The 15,574-nt window shown below is 38.5% G+C and overlaps 1 protein-coding gene across 1 annotated transcript; it reads right to left on the bottom strand.

Moving 5' to 3' along the window:
• Positions 1–6,212: 6,212 nt before the first annotated feature.
• On the bottom strand, positions 6,213–13,987 carry LOC133721305 (cytochrome P450 714A1-like). Its single transcript, XM_062147879.1, has 5 exons — positions 13,484–13,987; positions 7,879–8,105; positions 7,520–7,770; positions 7,027–7,423; positions 6,213–6,837 (listed from the first exon to the last, which is right to left on the bottom strand). Exons 1-5 carry the CDS (start codon positions 13,800–13,802, stop codon positions 6,409–6,411), a joined length of 1,623 nt encoding a protein of 540 aa, XP_062003863.1. The 5' UTR covers positions 13,803–13,987; the 3' UTR covers positions 6,213–6,408.
• Between the last annotated feature and the right edge of the window lie 1,587 nt (positions 13,988–15,574).

Here is a 15,574-nt window from a genome sequence, read left to right as displayed (position 1 = left end):
GTCAATTCATATATTTTGTCACATGCACACCTGTTGTCAATTCAATTGTCACATGCACACCTGTTGTCAATTCAATTGTCACATGCACACCTGTCTCCAATGGGATTTATAATATTGATAATGCATGAAACATGCACTACTCTTTTGTATTATCCAGTAACTGACGAGACACGTAGTTGCTGATGGACCCTATTGGGGTCATTAGAGGGATAAATAATGGTTTAACTCCAGGTAGTTCTATCTGATTATAAGACAAAAGAAAGAGTGTAAAGAGTTTCTAGTACTGTTTGAATTATTAGAAGTAGGCTTTCTAGTAACGCGCGTTCCGGCTGCTTTCTACTCTTAAGTTTTTGCATGTCACAAGTTGGAAGGGTTTGAAAGTTGGTATTTACTATTTTGGTGGTGGTTAGAGTTGCATGCATTGGTGACAATAGTGGTTTGAAAGCTAGTATTCACTATTTTAAGGAATCTAGAACCAAACAAAGAAAAGAAATTTCTAGTACGTCTATTTAATTTTTTGCTCAATGTTAATATGAATTGTTTATTTTAGTTCAAATTTTTTTTTAGATTTTTAATATGACAAAAAAAATCAGTTTAATGGTTAGTTTTAGGATGAATTTGCTCATTTAGATAGCTTCCATGATGTATTGAAGTAGACTTTTCAATCTCTTCACATATAATTTAGATTGATTGCATTATTGATTGGAAAACAACAATGTAGTAAAACTTTTAAATTAAAAGTAGTCGAGCACAAGTATATGTCAGAATATTAGCTAATACCGCATTGTACAAAATACTAACACAAAAATCTTGATAGACGGAATTCATGTAGAACGGAAATCAAACTTAAAAATTAAAAGGCATAAACAAAAAGATCTCCAAAATAAAGGTCCTTAATTAGTACTTTTGTTTTAGAAACATAAATGCTTCCATTTAAATCAAAGAATAATCGTCAGCTTGTTCCTTTTCTTTGATAAGAACGTCAGCTTATATCTTGGTGATGCATAAAACCTTTCTTTGAAGGTTAGTTGGCTTGAGAAGGTAGAGCGCATTTCTGAGAAAGAGCTTCGTCTTTTTCCACGCTTTCGTGCATGTGAAAAACAGATCGCTGGGGAATGGTTGTTGAGACGGCTCAACAATTTAGTTACTGATGCGAGCTGCATGTGCTGGTGTATAAAAAGAGTATGGTTGTCTCTCGCGTGTTATAGCTCACACCGCACACTGCAATTAGGACTAGATGCATCGAAAAGAGCAAACATAAAGGCGACTGGGTATTATTTTGTTCATATTTAGGGAATGATGTCAATTGTCACACCCACAACTGTCTTTGAAAGGGATTATATACATAATATTGATGATGCATGTAGCATTCACTAACTGACTACACAAATAGTTGCTGATGTACCCTGGATTTGGATGGTAATATGTGTTTGGGTCATTAGATGCGATAAATAATGGTTAACTCTAGGTTGTTCTATTTGATTATAAGACAAAAGGAAGACAGTACTGTCAAGGGTTTCTACCACTGTATAAACTCCTTTCCTTTCTAGCTATTATATTGGGGGATTAGGTCTAGGTTGTTCTATTTGTTTGTAAGACAGAAGAAAAAGGAGATACCAAGTGTAGACGGTTACCGGCTTCGGAAACCCTCTTAGTACGTTTATCGACTTTAGTAATTCTTTTAGTAATTTACCGGCTTTTTCTTTAGCTTTGTGATTAATGGATGTAATTGATTACAAGTGATAAAACTTGATACGGTACTGGTAGTTAAGGTTGCACTGGTGGCGGTAGTAATGGAGTATGTTTCGTCGCTTCTTTTAAAATTTTAATATAAAAAAATCTAGTAATTTTCAATTACCACTTGATGTATACTTGTTGATTCGATTTTTTTATTTGAATCTACAGTCATTTTAGATTTCTGCGGAACTAAATTCAGGTTAGGGTCTTGGATGAATTTGCTCATTTGAAATTATAGGTAATTTACAGATAGTGTGAATGATGAATCTTGAAAATCATAATGTATTGGACTTCTTCAGTTCTTCTCTTTGGAGTTTGGACAATGATGGATTAGACTTTTGAGTCTCTTCACTAACATGTGTTAATCCCAAAATGGGTCGGGAGGAACTCCTGAAATTTAGTCATTCTTCCCGGCCCCACCATTATTGCTCGCGGATAAAATAAGCTAAACATCACATAATTTCAGGAATATTTTTTCGGTCCGCAATAATTTGAGTGGATATAGCAGTATTTATTCTATCCAGCTGCGAGACATATGGTTCTGGTAAGAACAACAAATATCATGTGATCAAGTTTGCTTCTCAATCATATCAATCACACATCTAGCCGTGATAATATATATGGTTAGATCAGTCTATCACATGAAGGCAATGTGATATGAAGTGTTTTCTTTTCAGATTTTCTGGTTTGGTAATTTAATTGTGCTAGAAGTTTATGGTATCTAGAGGAAAAGTGTGTCAGTGAAGGCTAAGCCACAAGGGATTAGCTCAAGTAGTGAGATTCTGTTATGATTAGATTAAAGCAGAGTTCATTAGTTCAATCTCCGATTAATAATAAAAATAAATAAATAAATAAATGCGTGGAGCCTTTTGAGCCTTTTTTTGGGAGGAGTCCACAAATTTATTATTATGCATACTGCTGAAGTGATTCTGGGGTGACCCTCATTCTCAATGCCAAATGTCAAGGTTTAACACTATCAACGTCACGTGTGACTGTGTGATCCGATTATTATAGGAACACCGGAAACTTCTGTTTTAGCCTGAGCTTTCCAGGCAAATGCCGTTATTTTGGGTATAACTGGGGAGGGCTAGGGTTTCAATTGGACTTTTGCTTCCATGCTATCATCATCAAATCTCTTCTGAAAAGTGCTCGTCACAATTGCCTTGTCGTGAACTTCTGCTAGTGTCCTCTACTGTTAAAAAGGTAGTTGCCTAGATGAATGCACAAGTTGTATATATTGAGATACAAATCCCCAAGTAACTAACCACCTGCTATCAAAAACCAAAGGATATGATGGGAGAGATTTTCTGACAACCTAAAGATTAACTTCACGGCCCACATCACTATTCAAATGTAGTTGACCAACAATCTAACTTGAAATTTCTTTACTTGAGAAGTTTCCGCAACAATTAATTTTTCTTCGGTTGCTTAGGGCAAATAGTACTTTAGACTTGCCATCATTCAATTAATGTTTCGTAGCTCTTATGGCACAAAGTCACAAACAAACACAATCTCAAGTGTTAGCCGAAATTTTGAAATTGCTCCATATGTTTTTGTTTTTGTTATTGTTTTTTTTTTTTTGAATAAATTGCTCTATATGTTATGTACTCATAATTTTTTTTTTTGGTTGCATGTACGTACTCATAATTTTTTTTTTTCGATAAATTAATTGTGTATAAAATATAGGGGATTGAAATTTACAATTCATACTCCTTGTTTTTTTTTTTTTTGGTGAGTTCAATTTTATTTTTAGTAACTTAAATTTTATATCTTTATAAGAATTACAATCAAAGATAAAAAGATTGAGTGTTGATTGTAAAATTTTACTCCCTAAAATATATGATATATTATAGTTTTTTTTTTTATATAGTATATATGAATTTAACTCGTAGAAAAGCTCCATACAGGGGAAGAGCGTGAAGGCTTTTGAGCTTATTGTGTCAATTACTAGGGAGGAGTTTACAAAGTCTAACATCGTGACTCATCGATCAGCAAAATACCAGTCCACATTTTGTGTATTACTCTAGCGATGAACTAGTGACAGCGTCCTGCTTAAAGCTCAAGTGATTCTGAGTGACAGTGTCCTGCTTAAAGCTTCAAGTGATTCTGGTCACGACGCTTTGACACTAGCCACGTAATGTGTGAGCCAACTATTGGGAGAACTGGAGGCTTCCTTTCCAGCTTCAGCTTTGGAGGCAAAAGCCGTTTGGATTCGAATGCTTAATCAAGGGGTGGATGATCTTCATCCTTTGCATAGTGTGATAAGTAGGTGCAAGTTTCTGCATAATAACTCTCTACGTGTGAGGTCTCACATGTGTTTAGAAAGATCAATATGGTGGCTGATATTCTCTCCAAGTCCAGATTGGGGTCTGAGTTTGGAGTGCAGTACTATCAGCAACCTCCTCCACAAGTTGTGAATGCTGCTCTTGATGACTTGTGTGAAACTGTTAGAACTAGGAATGTAGTTGTTACTTCCTAATTGTTTTATTTATCTTTGTTCTTTGGGCCTTTTGGCCCCCATATCCAAAAAAAAAAAAGGCGTTTGGATTTGACCGGGGAGTGGGGACTGGTATGCGCGCTAGCTTCTTAAACTTTTGCTTCCATGCTACCAGCACCTAATCACTTTTGAAAAATTTCTTGTCCCAATTGTTTTGTCATGAACTTCTGCTTGTATCTTCTACTGCTAAAATGGTAATTCCCTAGATGAATGCATGCACAAGTTGTATATTGAAATAAAAAAAACCCCAAGTAACTAACCACCCTCAATAAACAATTCCGATCTTTCGCATCTCTTCGGGCATTCCCAAGCTTTACACGCATGTCTCCTCGACACACTACACGTTAATGGAATATTGAATTTTTCTACCATTTGTCGTTTACCGATTGCGACAAATCGAATTCTTTTCGCATTCCATTAATACGAGCGAAAACCAAACAAAACACAAAGCGTTCGCGTATTCATCGATCGTACTCGGCACCATTCGCATGTATACATCAACATGCATGTATCATGCACCTCATACGTTCATATATGCCAACGCATATCAATGCAACTCACATTTGTTGCCCAATGCAACGAGCATTCTACATATGCCTGTTTTTTTTGTCTTTGTTGTGCAGGTTAACGAGTCCCTTCTTGCTTACGGAGTTCGGGGACTTGTAAGGGCTCCGTGCCGCCCGGTTACTTATACTTGATGACTTCATGATTATAACTCCCCAACCAAGAAGCTCCTCTTACTTGGGGACTTCGGGGACTTGTAGATACCTCTACTAGCAAGGCTATTTGCTACATCACCAAGTATAAGTAACACCCTCTTTGGGACACCCACAAGCCATGGTGATGCCCAACCGAGACATGCATCCCGTAGCCCTATGTTCAGGCTACGCTACGGTATCCGGAAGTGGCAAATACGTCGCCGGGAAGCCACCTTCCCGACCTTGCCAATATGCCTCCATAATAGGCTTTTCTACACTAGAATAGTGACTTTAGCATCCCACATTGGAAAACAAGTGTAAGGGGGGAGGCTTCCTTACTTATAAAAGGGACCTCCACCCACTTAGATCACCATCCCATTACATCTTTTGTAATCCTTTTGGGCCGCAAGGCCCGAACACACTAGTTAAGCTTTCAAGTGGACGTAGTTTCCCGCTAAGGCGGGAAAAGAACCACTATACTTCTCTTGTGTCGCTCTCTCTCTCTCTCTCTTACGTCAATTAGATCCCCACGGATCCAAGAATTAACAGTTTATAAAGAGCTTTCTGATCTTTCATCCTCAGAAAGCATTGAGCTAAAGTTTCATGTGAGAATCCTTCATAAGCTGTTCCTTGTTTATCTTTTGAAGGATTATCAAATCCCAAGCTTTTTTTGTCAAAAAAGTTTTCTGGTTTTATGCTTCATGTGTGTTGGTAGTTCATGCATGATTTGTTCCTTGAGGTGATTGACAACCGAGGTGAGAGTTGTGCCATCTCAAGATTGACAAAGGAGAACAAGTTCGCTGATCTGAAAGTAGCAAAGACGAGAAGACACCGCTGCCCGCTAGATTGGTTCTAGTAGATGAGTTGTGTAAGATCTTTATGTACTTTTCTATTCATATAGTGGATTGTTCACCGGCATAGTGCCCGCAGTTGTTTACCTCTTTGAAGGGTTTTACTGCGTCAACAGATCTTGTGTTATGTGTGATGATCGATTTTACTTTGGATGGTTTGGCGAATTGAATAAATCATAACATCATCAAAGATTTGCAGTTTCGATTAGGATTCAAGTTATACTGCAATCATGTATTAGGATGCGAACAAGCCTGCACTCCTAAGACTAATTCCTAAAGTTGTTGACATACTGATAAGTTTCGTTAGTTGTGAGAAATACATATACGTACATTCTGTAATTACAGAGGGGTTAAGCAGGCTTAATTTGCCTATGATCGATTTCAGCAGATTAGCAACAACAAAAAAAAGCTACCTGTTATATATATACAGAGAGTGAAATAGAGAAGTACTTCAATAGGCCGGAAATTTGTTACATGCATGCTTGGTTCACTGATATCAACATCGAGTCATTGTCCACATTTATATGTATCATTGCATCTCATTTTCTTAACTAAAGAGCTCTAATTATTACACATAGTTTTATAGTAACTCAAACGATTTACGTACCCTAGCCAGCTAGCTAACTCACTGCACACGCCTAACAATGAGTCTTATTCCATGCTCAGGCAACAATAACATCTTATAAACAGGAGAATGGCGATAGTTTGGAGAAAGGGAGAATGAGTACTTGGATAAAATCAGAGAGAGTACTATCTTCAGTTGTAGCATGGCAAATGTCTGACCTATACACAATCGAGTCCCGAAACCAAATGGCATGTATGCTTGGGGATACTTGCATGATTCGGACACTCCATTTGCAAACCTCTCCGGCTTAAACTCATTAGCATCCGGACCCCAATTTTGGGAGTCACGGTGCAATGCTGGATAGAAGACCCACATGTGGATGCCTTCCGGGACATCAAGGTCCCCCAACTTCATGTTGGTCCGAGCTTCTCTTGCTGCTATGACTCCTGGTCCATAAAGACGGAGGCTCTCTAGAATCACCATAGTCAGCTGTATATAATGACACATTTTACGTAAGATTAGTGTTACGCTTATCAAAGCTTATCAAATCTATTTATCAAACCTTGATAGAAATAATTTCACATTTAATTCCAACATGCAAGATGCACTAATACATCGTTTTGTGAATTGTTTCGACCCAGAAAATAGAAAGTAGGGTGATGAGAATTTAAGTAATACCGTTTTGAACTTGCGGAGTGTATCCATGTCTTGCAAGCAATGGTAGAGTTCATGATCCCCGCAAACCTCAACGATCTCTGAACGAATACGTTCCTGCCATTCCGGGTGTAATGACAGAAGCATCAAGGTCCATGAAACTGTAAGAGCAGTGGTCTCAGAACCTGCAAAGTAGATATTTCTACAATTGTCCAGAATAAAACGGTCTGTTTTATGTCTATAATGAGGCATGTCAGTACTATCTCTAGCAGCACTTTCAAGTATCATTTCTAATAGATCCTTCTCATATACACCACCCAATTCGCTTTGAGCCCGACGATCCTTCACTAATTTGAGTAACATAGCATCCACCTCTTTGTTCATGCTTCTTATCTTCTTGTCAGTCTCAGTACGAAAGAATCTGCAAAATTTGAACATACATATGGTAAAGAGAATAGTAATTCAGAAGTAAAAAAAAAAAATACAAGGGCTGGCTAGAGAGAATAGTGTAAGAAACCTGAAATTTAGAAACCCAAAGAGCAAATTAGGTTTCGACAAGGCGTCTTGCAAGAAAGCAATCTTTGCAAAAATCTGGTTGCCTTGGGAATATGAGCTGCCGAAACAAGCTCTTGATATGATATCCGCCGAGAGTTTCTTCAAATCCTGATCTATCCTCATCTCAACAATGCTTGACTCGCTTTCTAGAATTCGGCTCTCCCATGTCTCGAGTAGTGCCATCGTTGATTCCTCCATTAAACCTACCATGCCCTACACATTTTCACCATTGTTTCACTTACCACATGTTACATGTATGCTTAAAACTTTGGAAGAACAACAATTCAGGTAGTCGATCTCTGTAGCGTACTCTGTGAATACCTTAACTTTGTCGAGGAAGAATTCAGGGGCAATAAGTTTCCTCTGGTAAGCCCATTCATGTCCGTTAGCTACAATAAGGCCGTTACCTAGCAATGGCTTTAAAGGCTTACTCAGATATGTTGGTCTGCCCAAATCCAAGGAGTTGTGCAGTTTCAGCTCCCTTAACAACTTAGGATCGCTCACATACAAGTGTTGTTTAGCTCCTGTGGAGTATAAGAATACCGCACCTGCGAAGTCGTAAAAATAGCCATGGTAAATTACCACCACATGCATGTTAATTGTTATCATAGTTCAGTTGTGTGATTATAATAATAGTAAAACTGCCTATAATAATAGTAAAACTGCCTAATGGCATCTAGTAAATTGGGATTTCATAATTAGATCGACAAAAGAATCAGAAATCATATGAGCCCAGCAAATTTGTTTCTAGGATTTATGGAATGATGAGACTCCAAAAGGGGTTTTGACTTTTGAGAATGAGAATAAGTACTTTACTCGATCTTTTATCTTTACTTACGTACTCAAACTTTGACTGAAATTATACAAGTAATCTTGCTATTGTTAACAGAGAGTTATCTCCTTGATTAGCACTGTTCATTTAAGCTTGATCAGTTAGAAAAGTTGTTACATTTCTGTTGTAATCAGTGGTTAATTAGTCTTGCTAATTAGGGTTAGTTCATGCTTAATTAGTTAGTGTCCTACAGCTGTCTGCCACATGTCTCTCATCTGTGCAGTGCAGCTATAGGTATAAATATCTTGTACGACTTTATCTTCTGGTAATGCAGCTCCTTTTCTTCTCGAAATATCTGAGTTTCTCTCTTTTCTCTCTAGACTCTCTCTATCTCTAACATGGCATCAAGAGCCAGGTTCGATTGGGACCAGTGTCTTGCATCGTTTGCTTAGCTACCTGAGGATCATGAAGCGATCGTTCTCTTCTAGTTCTTGCGGGTGTTGATTTCTACAATATCAAAGAAAGATTCAAGTTTGAGATAAGTTCAATTTTGTTTTTAGATCCGGAATTATGGAAGTTCTGAAAGTTGAAATTTGTTGCTGATTTCTGGTTTCAAAGTGTTGATTCTATGATGGAAGTAGTATGCCTACTGTCTAGTACAAGATTCATGAGTTTTTGCTGTGATTTGCTTAAGATTGAAGTTTGGTAAAGCCCTAAATTTGTTCATAGATGTTTTAGTACTTGCTTGTGGAAGATCTAGTTGTGATTTTGGAAGATATGGAAGTCTAAAATCCTAGTTTCTCATCAGTATTTGTTCAAGATCATATCAGAAATTGTTGAAGATCATACAGCTATTTTGCTGGGTTTTATCTCTGTTACTAGTGTGAAGTTGCTACACATTGCATAAGCTGGAAATTGTTGGATTTCGGTTATGTTCATCAGTTAGTCATCTGAGATCATCAGTGGTGAATTTTGAGTGTTGATTTGTGTTGCCTATCATCATGAATACCGATATTGACTTGAGAAATTGTCTACTGTCCAACTTCTGCAATTTGATTCCAGTTCACTTAGATGGCTCTAACTATGTCACATGGAAGTTTTTGTTAGAGACAATGTTAAACGGTTGTGGTCTAATGAAATTTATAGATGGTTCGTTTCCTTGTCCTTCTCAATATATGATCACAGAAGAAAACGAAAGCACATCTGAAATAACAACAGAGTACATTAATTGGAAGCAAAACGATTATGCTGTGATGACTTTGCTTGCTGCTACTCTATCTAGTGAGGTTCTCTCTTTTGTTGTTGGAAGTATTACTTCAAGGGAACTTTGGTGTTTGCTCAAAGGGAGGTATGCCTCTACTTCTTGGTTTAACAAAGAGCAACTCAAGAGCAACTTTTACAAACTTCAAAAAGGTTCAGACTCTATTGACAACTACCTGGATCGAGTGAAGATAGCTTGTGATCAGTCGGCTAATGTAGGGATTCATATGACGGATGAAGACATAATTGTCTCTGTTCTTCTTGGTTTGCCATCAAACTATACTACCATGAAGACAATAATCAGGGCTAAGCCTACCCCGATTTCATTACAAGAATTAAGGTCTCTTTTACTCATTGCTGAAGCTGAACTTGATGAAATTGACAAGTCTATTTCTTTGCCAAGGTATGCTTCTGCACCGACTCTTGTTACAAATGACAAATATGATGCTAATGCTACGATGCCTATGATGCCTACAAGTAGTGTTGCCTCTTCTATTGGGTATACTGTGCAGTCCATGTCTAATTTGGGGTATACAATGAGTGATGCTCGATCATAAGGCCCCTGCTGTGTCTAATGGAATCTGTTATGCCACTGCATCTATTCCTAAAAGGGATTTTATATATGCTGCAAATACTGTGCTTAACAATGAGTCTCAAGGAGACGTTGTACAGCAATTTTCGAGTCCCTCTCAATCTGCTGATGTCCTGCACCAACACTTTGGTCATTCACAACAGCACTTGAACCATTGTCGAAATAGTACTACTGACAGTTTTGTTACTGGGCTATACACTCGACCCAATACTGATTTTACTCAGCAACACAGTGGTTACTCAATGCATAATAGCAATCATGACTCAAGTGGAGGTTTTGTTCCCAATCATAACACTGCCTCTCAGCCTCTATACTTTACAAATACTTCATCACCTATTGCAGTCACTACTAGTCTTGCAACCTGTGGTCGAATATCACAAGTACACAATGGTTGTTTTCCTCAAACCTCAAGTTTCTTGCAGCAGCGTGGCTTTTCACAACCATTTGCATCGTGCACTAGTACTACAAAGCAAAATGTTTATGGGTGTTTCCCTCAATCTACTGGTTTCATTGCACAAAGTGAAGGTATACATAGGTCTTATGGTAATGAAATTGGCAATGGAGTGCAAGGCTATAATGGTTCGCATCAACTACATAACAACTCTCAGAATGCTAGAGGATCTGGATCTCATGGTGATACTGTTGATGTGAATAATAGGACAGAACAACATGCAGAGGCTCTTGTTTGTTCAAGTCCAGACCATGGAGATTATGAAAAAGATGGTCCTTTGCCCATGGGAACTCATGATAACAACCTTGTTGGTAGTTCTTTTAAGGCCAAAATGTCTTCTACGGAGTCCAATAAGGATGTTGTTGAGGATCATATGAACAATGGTAGCTATCAAGGTATTCAGCAAGTGCAACAGAAAATACAACAAACCAATGCATTTCAGCAAAATAATGGCTCTCAGCACAATGGAGGATTCATGAAGCAGCAACCCAATCGTTCGGGATACTCTGCACAAAGATGTTACCATAGGAACTCTCAGCCTTTGAATATTGCCTTGAGCTCATATGTGGAATGCCAATTGTGCAGGAGGCCTGGACACATTGCCAAAATTTGCAGATATAAACAATGGCCGAGTAACAGCTCTCAAAATACTCAATTAAGTTCCTATACCTCCATGCCACTCATTCCTCCTGGCTGAAGTACATATATGGTGTGATAGCTTGCAGCAGGCTGGAACAATCAAGCTTCAGTTTGTAGCCTCAAAGAACAGATTGCTGATCTATTTACAAAAGGGGCCTGCTCACCACAGCACAACTATCTTTGTGTCAGCTTGAAGCTCATGTCTAAGCATCAAGCTGAGGAGGGCTGTTAACAGAGAGTTATCTCCTTGATTAGCACTGTTCATTTAAGCTTGATCAGTTAGAAAAGTTGTTACATTTCTGTTGTAATCAGTGGTTAATTAGTCTTGCTAATTAGGGTTAGTTCATGCTTAATTAGTTAGTGTCCTACAGCTGTCTGCCACATGTCTCTCATCTGTGCAGTGCAGCTATAGGTATAAATATCTTGTACGACTTTATCTTCTGGTAATGCAGCTCCTTTTCTTCTCGAAATATCTGAGTTTCTCTCTTTTCTCTCTAGACTCTCTCTATCTCTAACAGCTATTTCATTTCCATTATGGTTCGAGAAATTTAATCGTCGTATGACTCATATGGTATACCAAATCACTATCGAATATATCTTAAATCTTGGATCGGCCACGTTATCTTAGTACATTTACATATAAATTTCACATTATGCATGTTAACAGTTCATATCGATCTGTCAAAGCAACTATAATGGCAGCCCTAAACCCTAAACGCCCCGGTTTCGGGCTTTTCCAATGGCGGTCAACTCCGGCCTCGCCCCTAAGTGGAACCTTCCTCTCCACACTTTGTGGCTTCTCTTCAGCCCTGCAACGCTGGTTGTATTCGGCGAACACCCCTCCAAAGAAACATTTTTATCAGAATGGATCTCTCGACCATGAACCTTCTCATGGGGATTCTCGGAAGAGATCTGGCCTCCAGTGTTGGGGAGTTGAGGCCGTCCAGCGCCGGTTTGCAGGGCGGGTTACTTCGGGTCGGACCCGACCGAGTCGAGCGAGGCTAAAGGATGCAGGGCTAGAGTTGCAGACGATGTCCAGATCCGGTGGGTTGTTCCAGCCATGGCAGGGACAATTCCTTTGTACTCAGAGCAAGGCGACGAGGTGGGGTCAGCTCCGAGTTGCTGAGATGGCGGTTTGGAGAAGATTTCCAATTTGGCAGAGAAGGCGGACTGGCATTGGGGTGGCTACCTTGGTGGGAATGGCGCGATCATGAAGAACAACATCTACTGATGTGGGTTGGATCCGATCTGCACGCGCGGTGGTGGTCCGGTCTGCAGGAGTGGAGGCAGGCAGTATGGCCGCGGAACAGCTTTGCTCCAGGCCTGGATGCACTTCCCATGCTCATTGCAGGAAGGTGAAGGTCCAGCTGGTTGTATGTGCCGGGGTGCAGGCCGTGGCCTGCATAATTGATGACAGTGTACAAGCGGCGGCGGAGGCAGTAGCCATGACGGGGTTTGGTGCAGAAGAGGGGTGCCTAGATCAATTGGGAGACCCACCAATTGGAGGCCCAAATCACTTCTGTGGCCCAGGTCAGGTGGATGGCCCAAATCAGATTGGGAGTATTGGGTGTCCCAAATATTTGGAACTGTTTCTTGGATTATGACCCATTTGTTGACCGAAATGAGAGATTCTAATTCTCTAGGGTTTCTTATTTGGGATCTTGGTGGTTTGATCCAGAGCAGTGTTTTTGCCCGCAGCATGCAACAATGGAGTTTTCCAGACCTCCCAGCCCTAACTGTTATGGGAAAGGAGGAATCTAATTTTGTTTTTCTTTCTAAACTTTGCATAATTACTATGTTTAGTTTTCATAGTTGTTAGGCTCGTTTTTGAATAAGTGAGCATTGGTTGTCTAATGGGTGGTGCTAGCATAGTAGCATATCATGTCCTAAACTTGTCTAGAGATGGCAAGTGAATGTATGTATCTGTGCCATTCTAGTTTGAGTTGAATGAAATGATTGATTTGGTTCAAAAAAAACAGTTCATATCGATTTTTAGAGTTTAAAAGCTAGTTTCAATTTTAGAAAATGAAAACTGGATACCATATTAGTGCTAAAAACAGAAAGAATGAAATAAACTAAATCCACCCCTAATACTCATCATGAATAGCAGCTAGAAATATGGTTCCATATATAGTCAATAATCATCCATGCACCACTGCAAATTTAATTACTTTGTTGAAAAAAAAAAAAATTGGCATATTTAATTACATACCATACTCACGTGCCCATTGCTGAAGATAAGGAAACATGGAGGAATCCCAATTGTGTTGCACACGTTGACCATCGATATCAGATGGTTGTTTCTGCCGGGTGATCATGTTGGTCGTGTTGGATTGAATCTTTTGCATCTCCGGAACGTTCCCAACCAGAAACGAAGGCCGTGGCCCTCGGATGCCTTGTTTCGAAAGCACCGATCGTATCCTTGCAGGCTTCAGCCACATCTGGCTAAGAAATCTCATCAACAAGCTCAATACACCGAGCAACAAAACTGACCAACACACCAGTACTGCTAACTCTAGACCCTCCTCCATCTCTCTTTGTTTCAGAGATTGAGAAGCTTATAATTACAAATTAAGTTGTGCTTCTTCAACTTCAGGAAGAACTTCATATAAAGTGGTGAGAATTCTCATCTCTGTTGCACCCAACATTCACCGTGGCTATGAAGGAGAGAGAGAGAGCGCATGATGACAGTAGCTAGCTAGGAATGGATCCGGGCCTCTGACAATGATATGGCATTAGTTTAGTTCATGTCAAACTGCGTAGATTTGGCCGGTGAAGGTGATATCTATTATCTATATTACTCAATCAATTATGACAACTATTACATGTCCCATCCTAGCTAACTCATAGTTGGTATCTTTTTTAGCATCTTCAGTACTAGGAATTATTTTGTAGTTAAATATAGCTAAAATTGTGAAATATAGCTATTGATTTAAAAATGTTGCTCCAGCAGTAGTAGCTATTTATAAATAATATACTATATTTTATCCAATCATAAACTGACATGTAGACAAAAGAGGAGAGAGGAATATAACTTTTGCTTTAGCTATGCATGATTCTCTCGCTAAATATAGCTAGCCAATTTAACTTAGCAATAGCTAGTCTGTTGGAGTTGAATTTTGCTTTAAAAATAGTTATATATAGCTACAATTTGAATTTAACTAGTCTGTTGGAGATGCCCGGGGGTGTTTCTAAATGTACCCAGCAGAAATCTATGTACACCCAGCAACCTATTTATATTAAAAATATATAAATAAATATTACTCATTTTCCCATTAAGCCCCCATCGCTAAACATATACCCAAATTTTTTTTTTCTTCCAAAATCTTATACCCAGCACAACGAAAGCGCAGAGGCTCCGAATCGCGTCAACCTCTTCTTTTAAAAAAAAAAAAAAAATCCTAGCTAACTCATGGTCACATAATCTTCCACGCTATAAATCTTTCTCTTCCACTTAAAAATACAACGGTATAACCTTTGTTAATAACTTAATTCAAAATATATGCACCTATCATACAACGTATCGAAACTTTGGACTAAACCTGTGTCATTATTGGAACTATCATAGGAATCAAACTCATGTCCTACTGCCTTTTAATTTGAATATGTTGATAAAGACAATGTCGATCTTAATAATGAATTAGTCATTCATGCATTTCATGATGTGAAACGAGTTTTATTCTATTTTATTTCAACATGACATTTCAACCATATATATATATATATATATATATATATATATATATATACATACACACACAAAGTTTCTCAGGTGCGGAAGTCCATACCTAAGCAAAAGGTACGGATTTCCCATTTTTCCCCACTTTTTTATCACACATTAACATATTAACCGTTCAGTTTTTAGGTCATAATGTATAGATCATTTCTGCAAAATTTCAGCCAAATTGATGATCGTTAAGGCATTCAAAACTGCAATTTACAACAATGAATACGAACGGTTCCGGTTCGACAGATTCGGAACCGTTCGTATTCATTGTTGTAAATTGTAGTTTTGAATGCCTTAACGATCATCAATTTGGCTGAAATTTTGCAGAAATGATCTATACATTAGGACCTAAAAACTGAACGGTTAAAATGTAAATGTGTGATCGGAAAGTGGGGAAAAATGGGAAATCCGTACCTTTTGCTTAGGTACGGACGTCCGCAGCCAAGAAACCCATATATATATATATATATAGAGGGCCTTCCACTTAGAATAAAACTCAATCACAATTCGGCGTCTCAGCCAAATCGGTGATCGTTAAGGTATCAAACTAGATTAAATCAATGGACGGATCAAATC

Source organism: Rosa rugosa, chromosome 7 (genome assembly GCF_958449725.1).
Source record: "Rosa rugosa chromosome 7, drRosRugo1.1, whole genome shotgun sequence".
Lineage (NCBI taxonomy): Eukaryota > Viridiplantae > Streptophyta > Magnoliopsida > Rosales > Rosaceae > Rosa > Rosa rugosa.
This window is presented reverse-complemented; position numbering and strand designations above follow the sequence as displayed.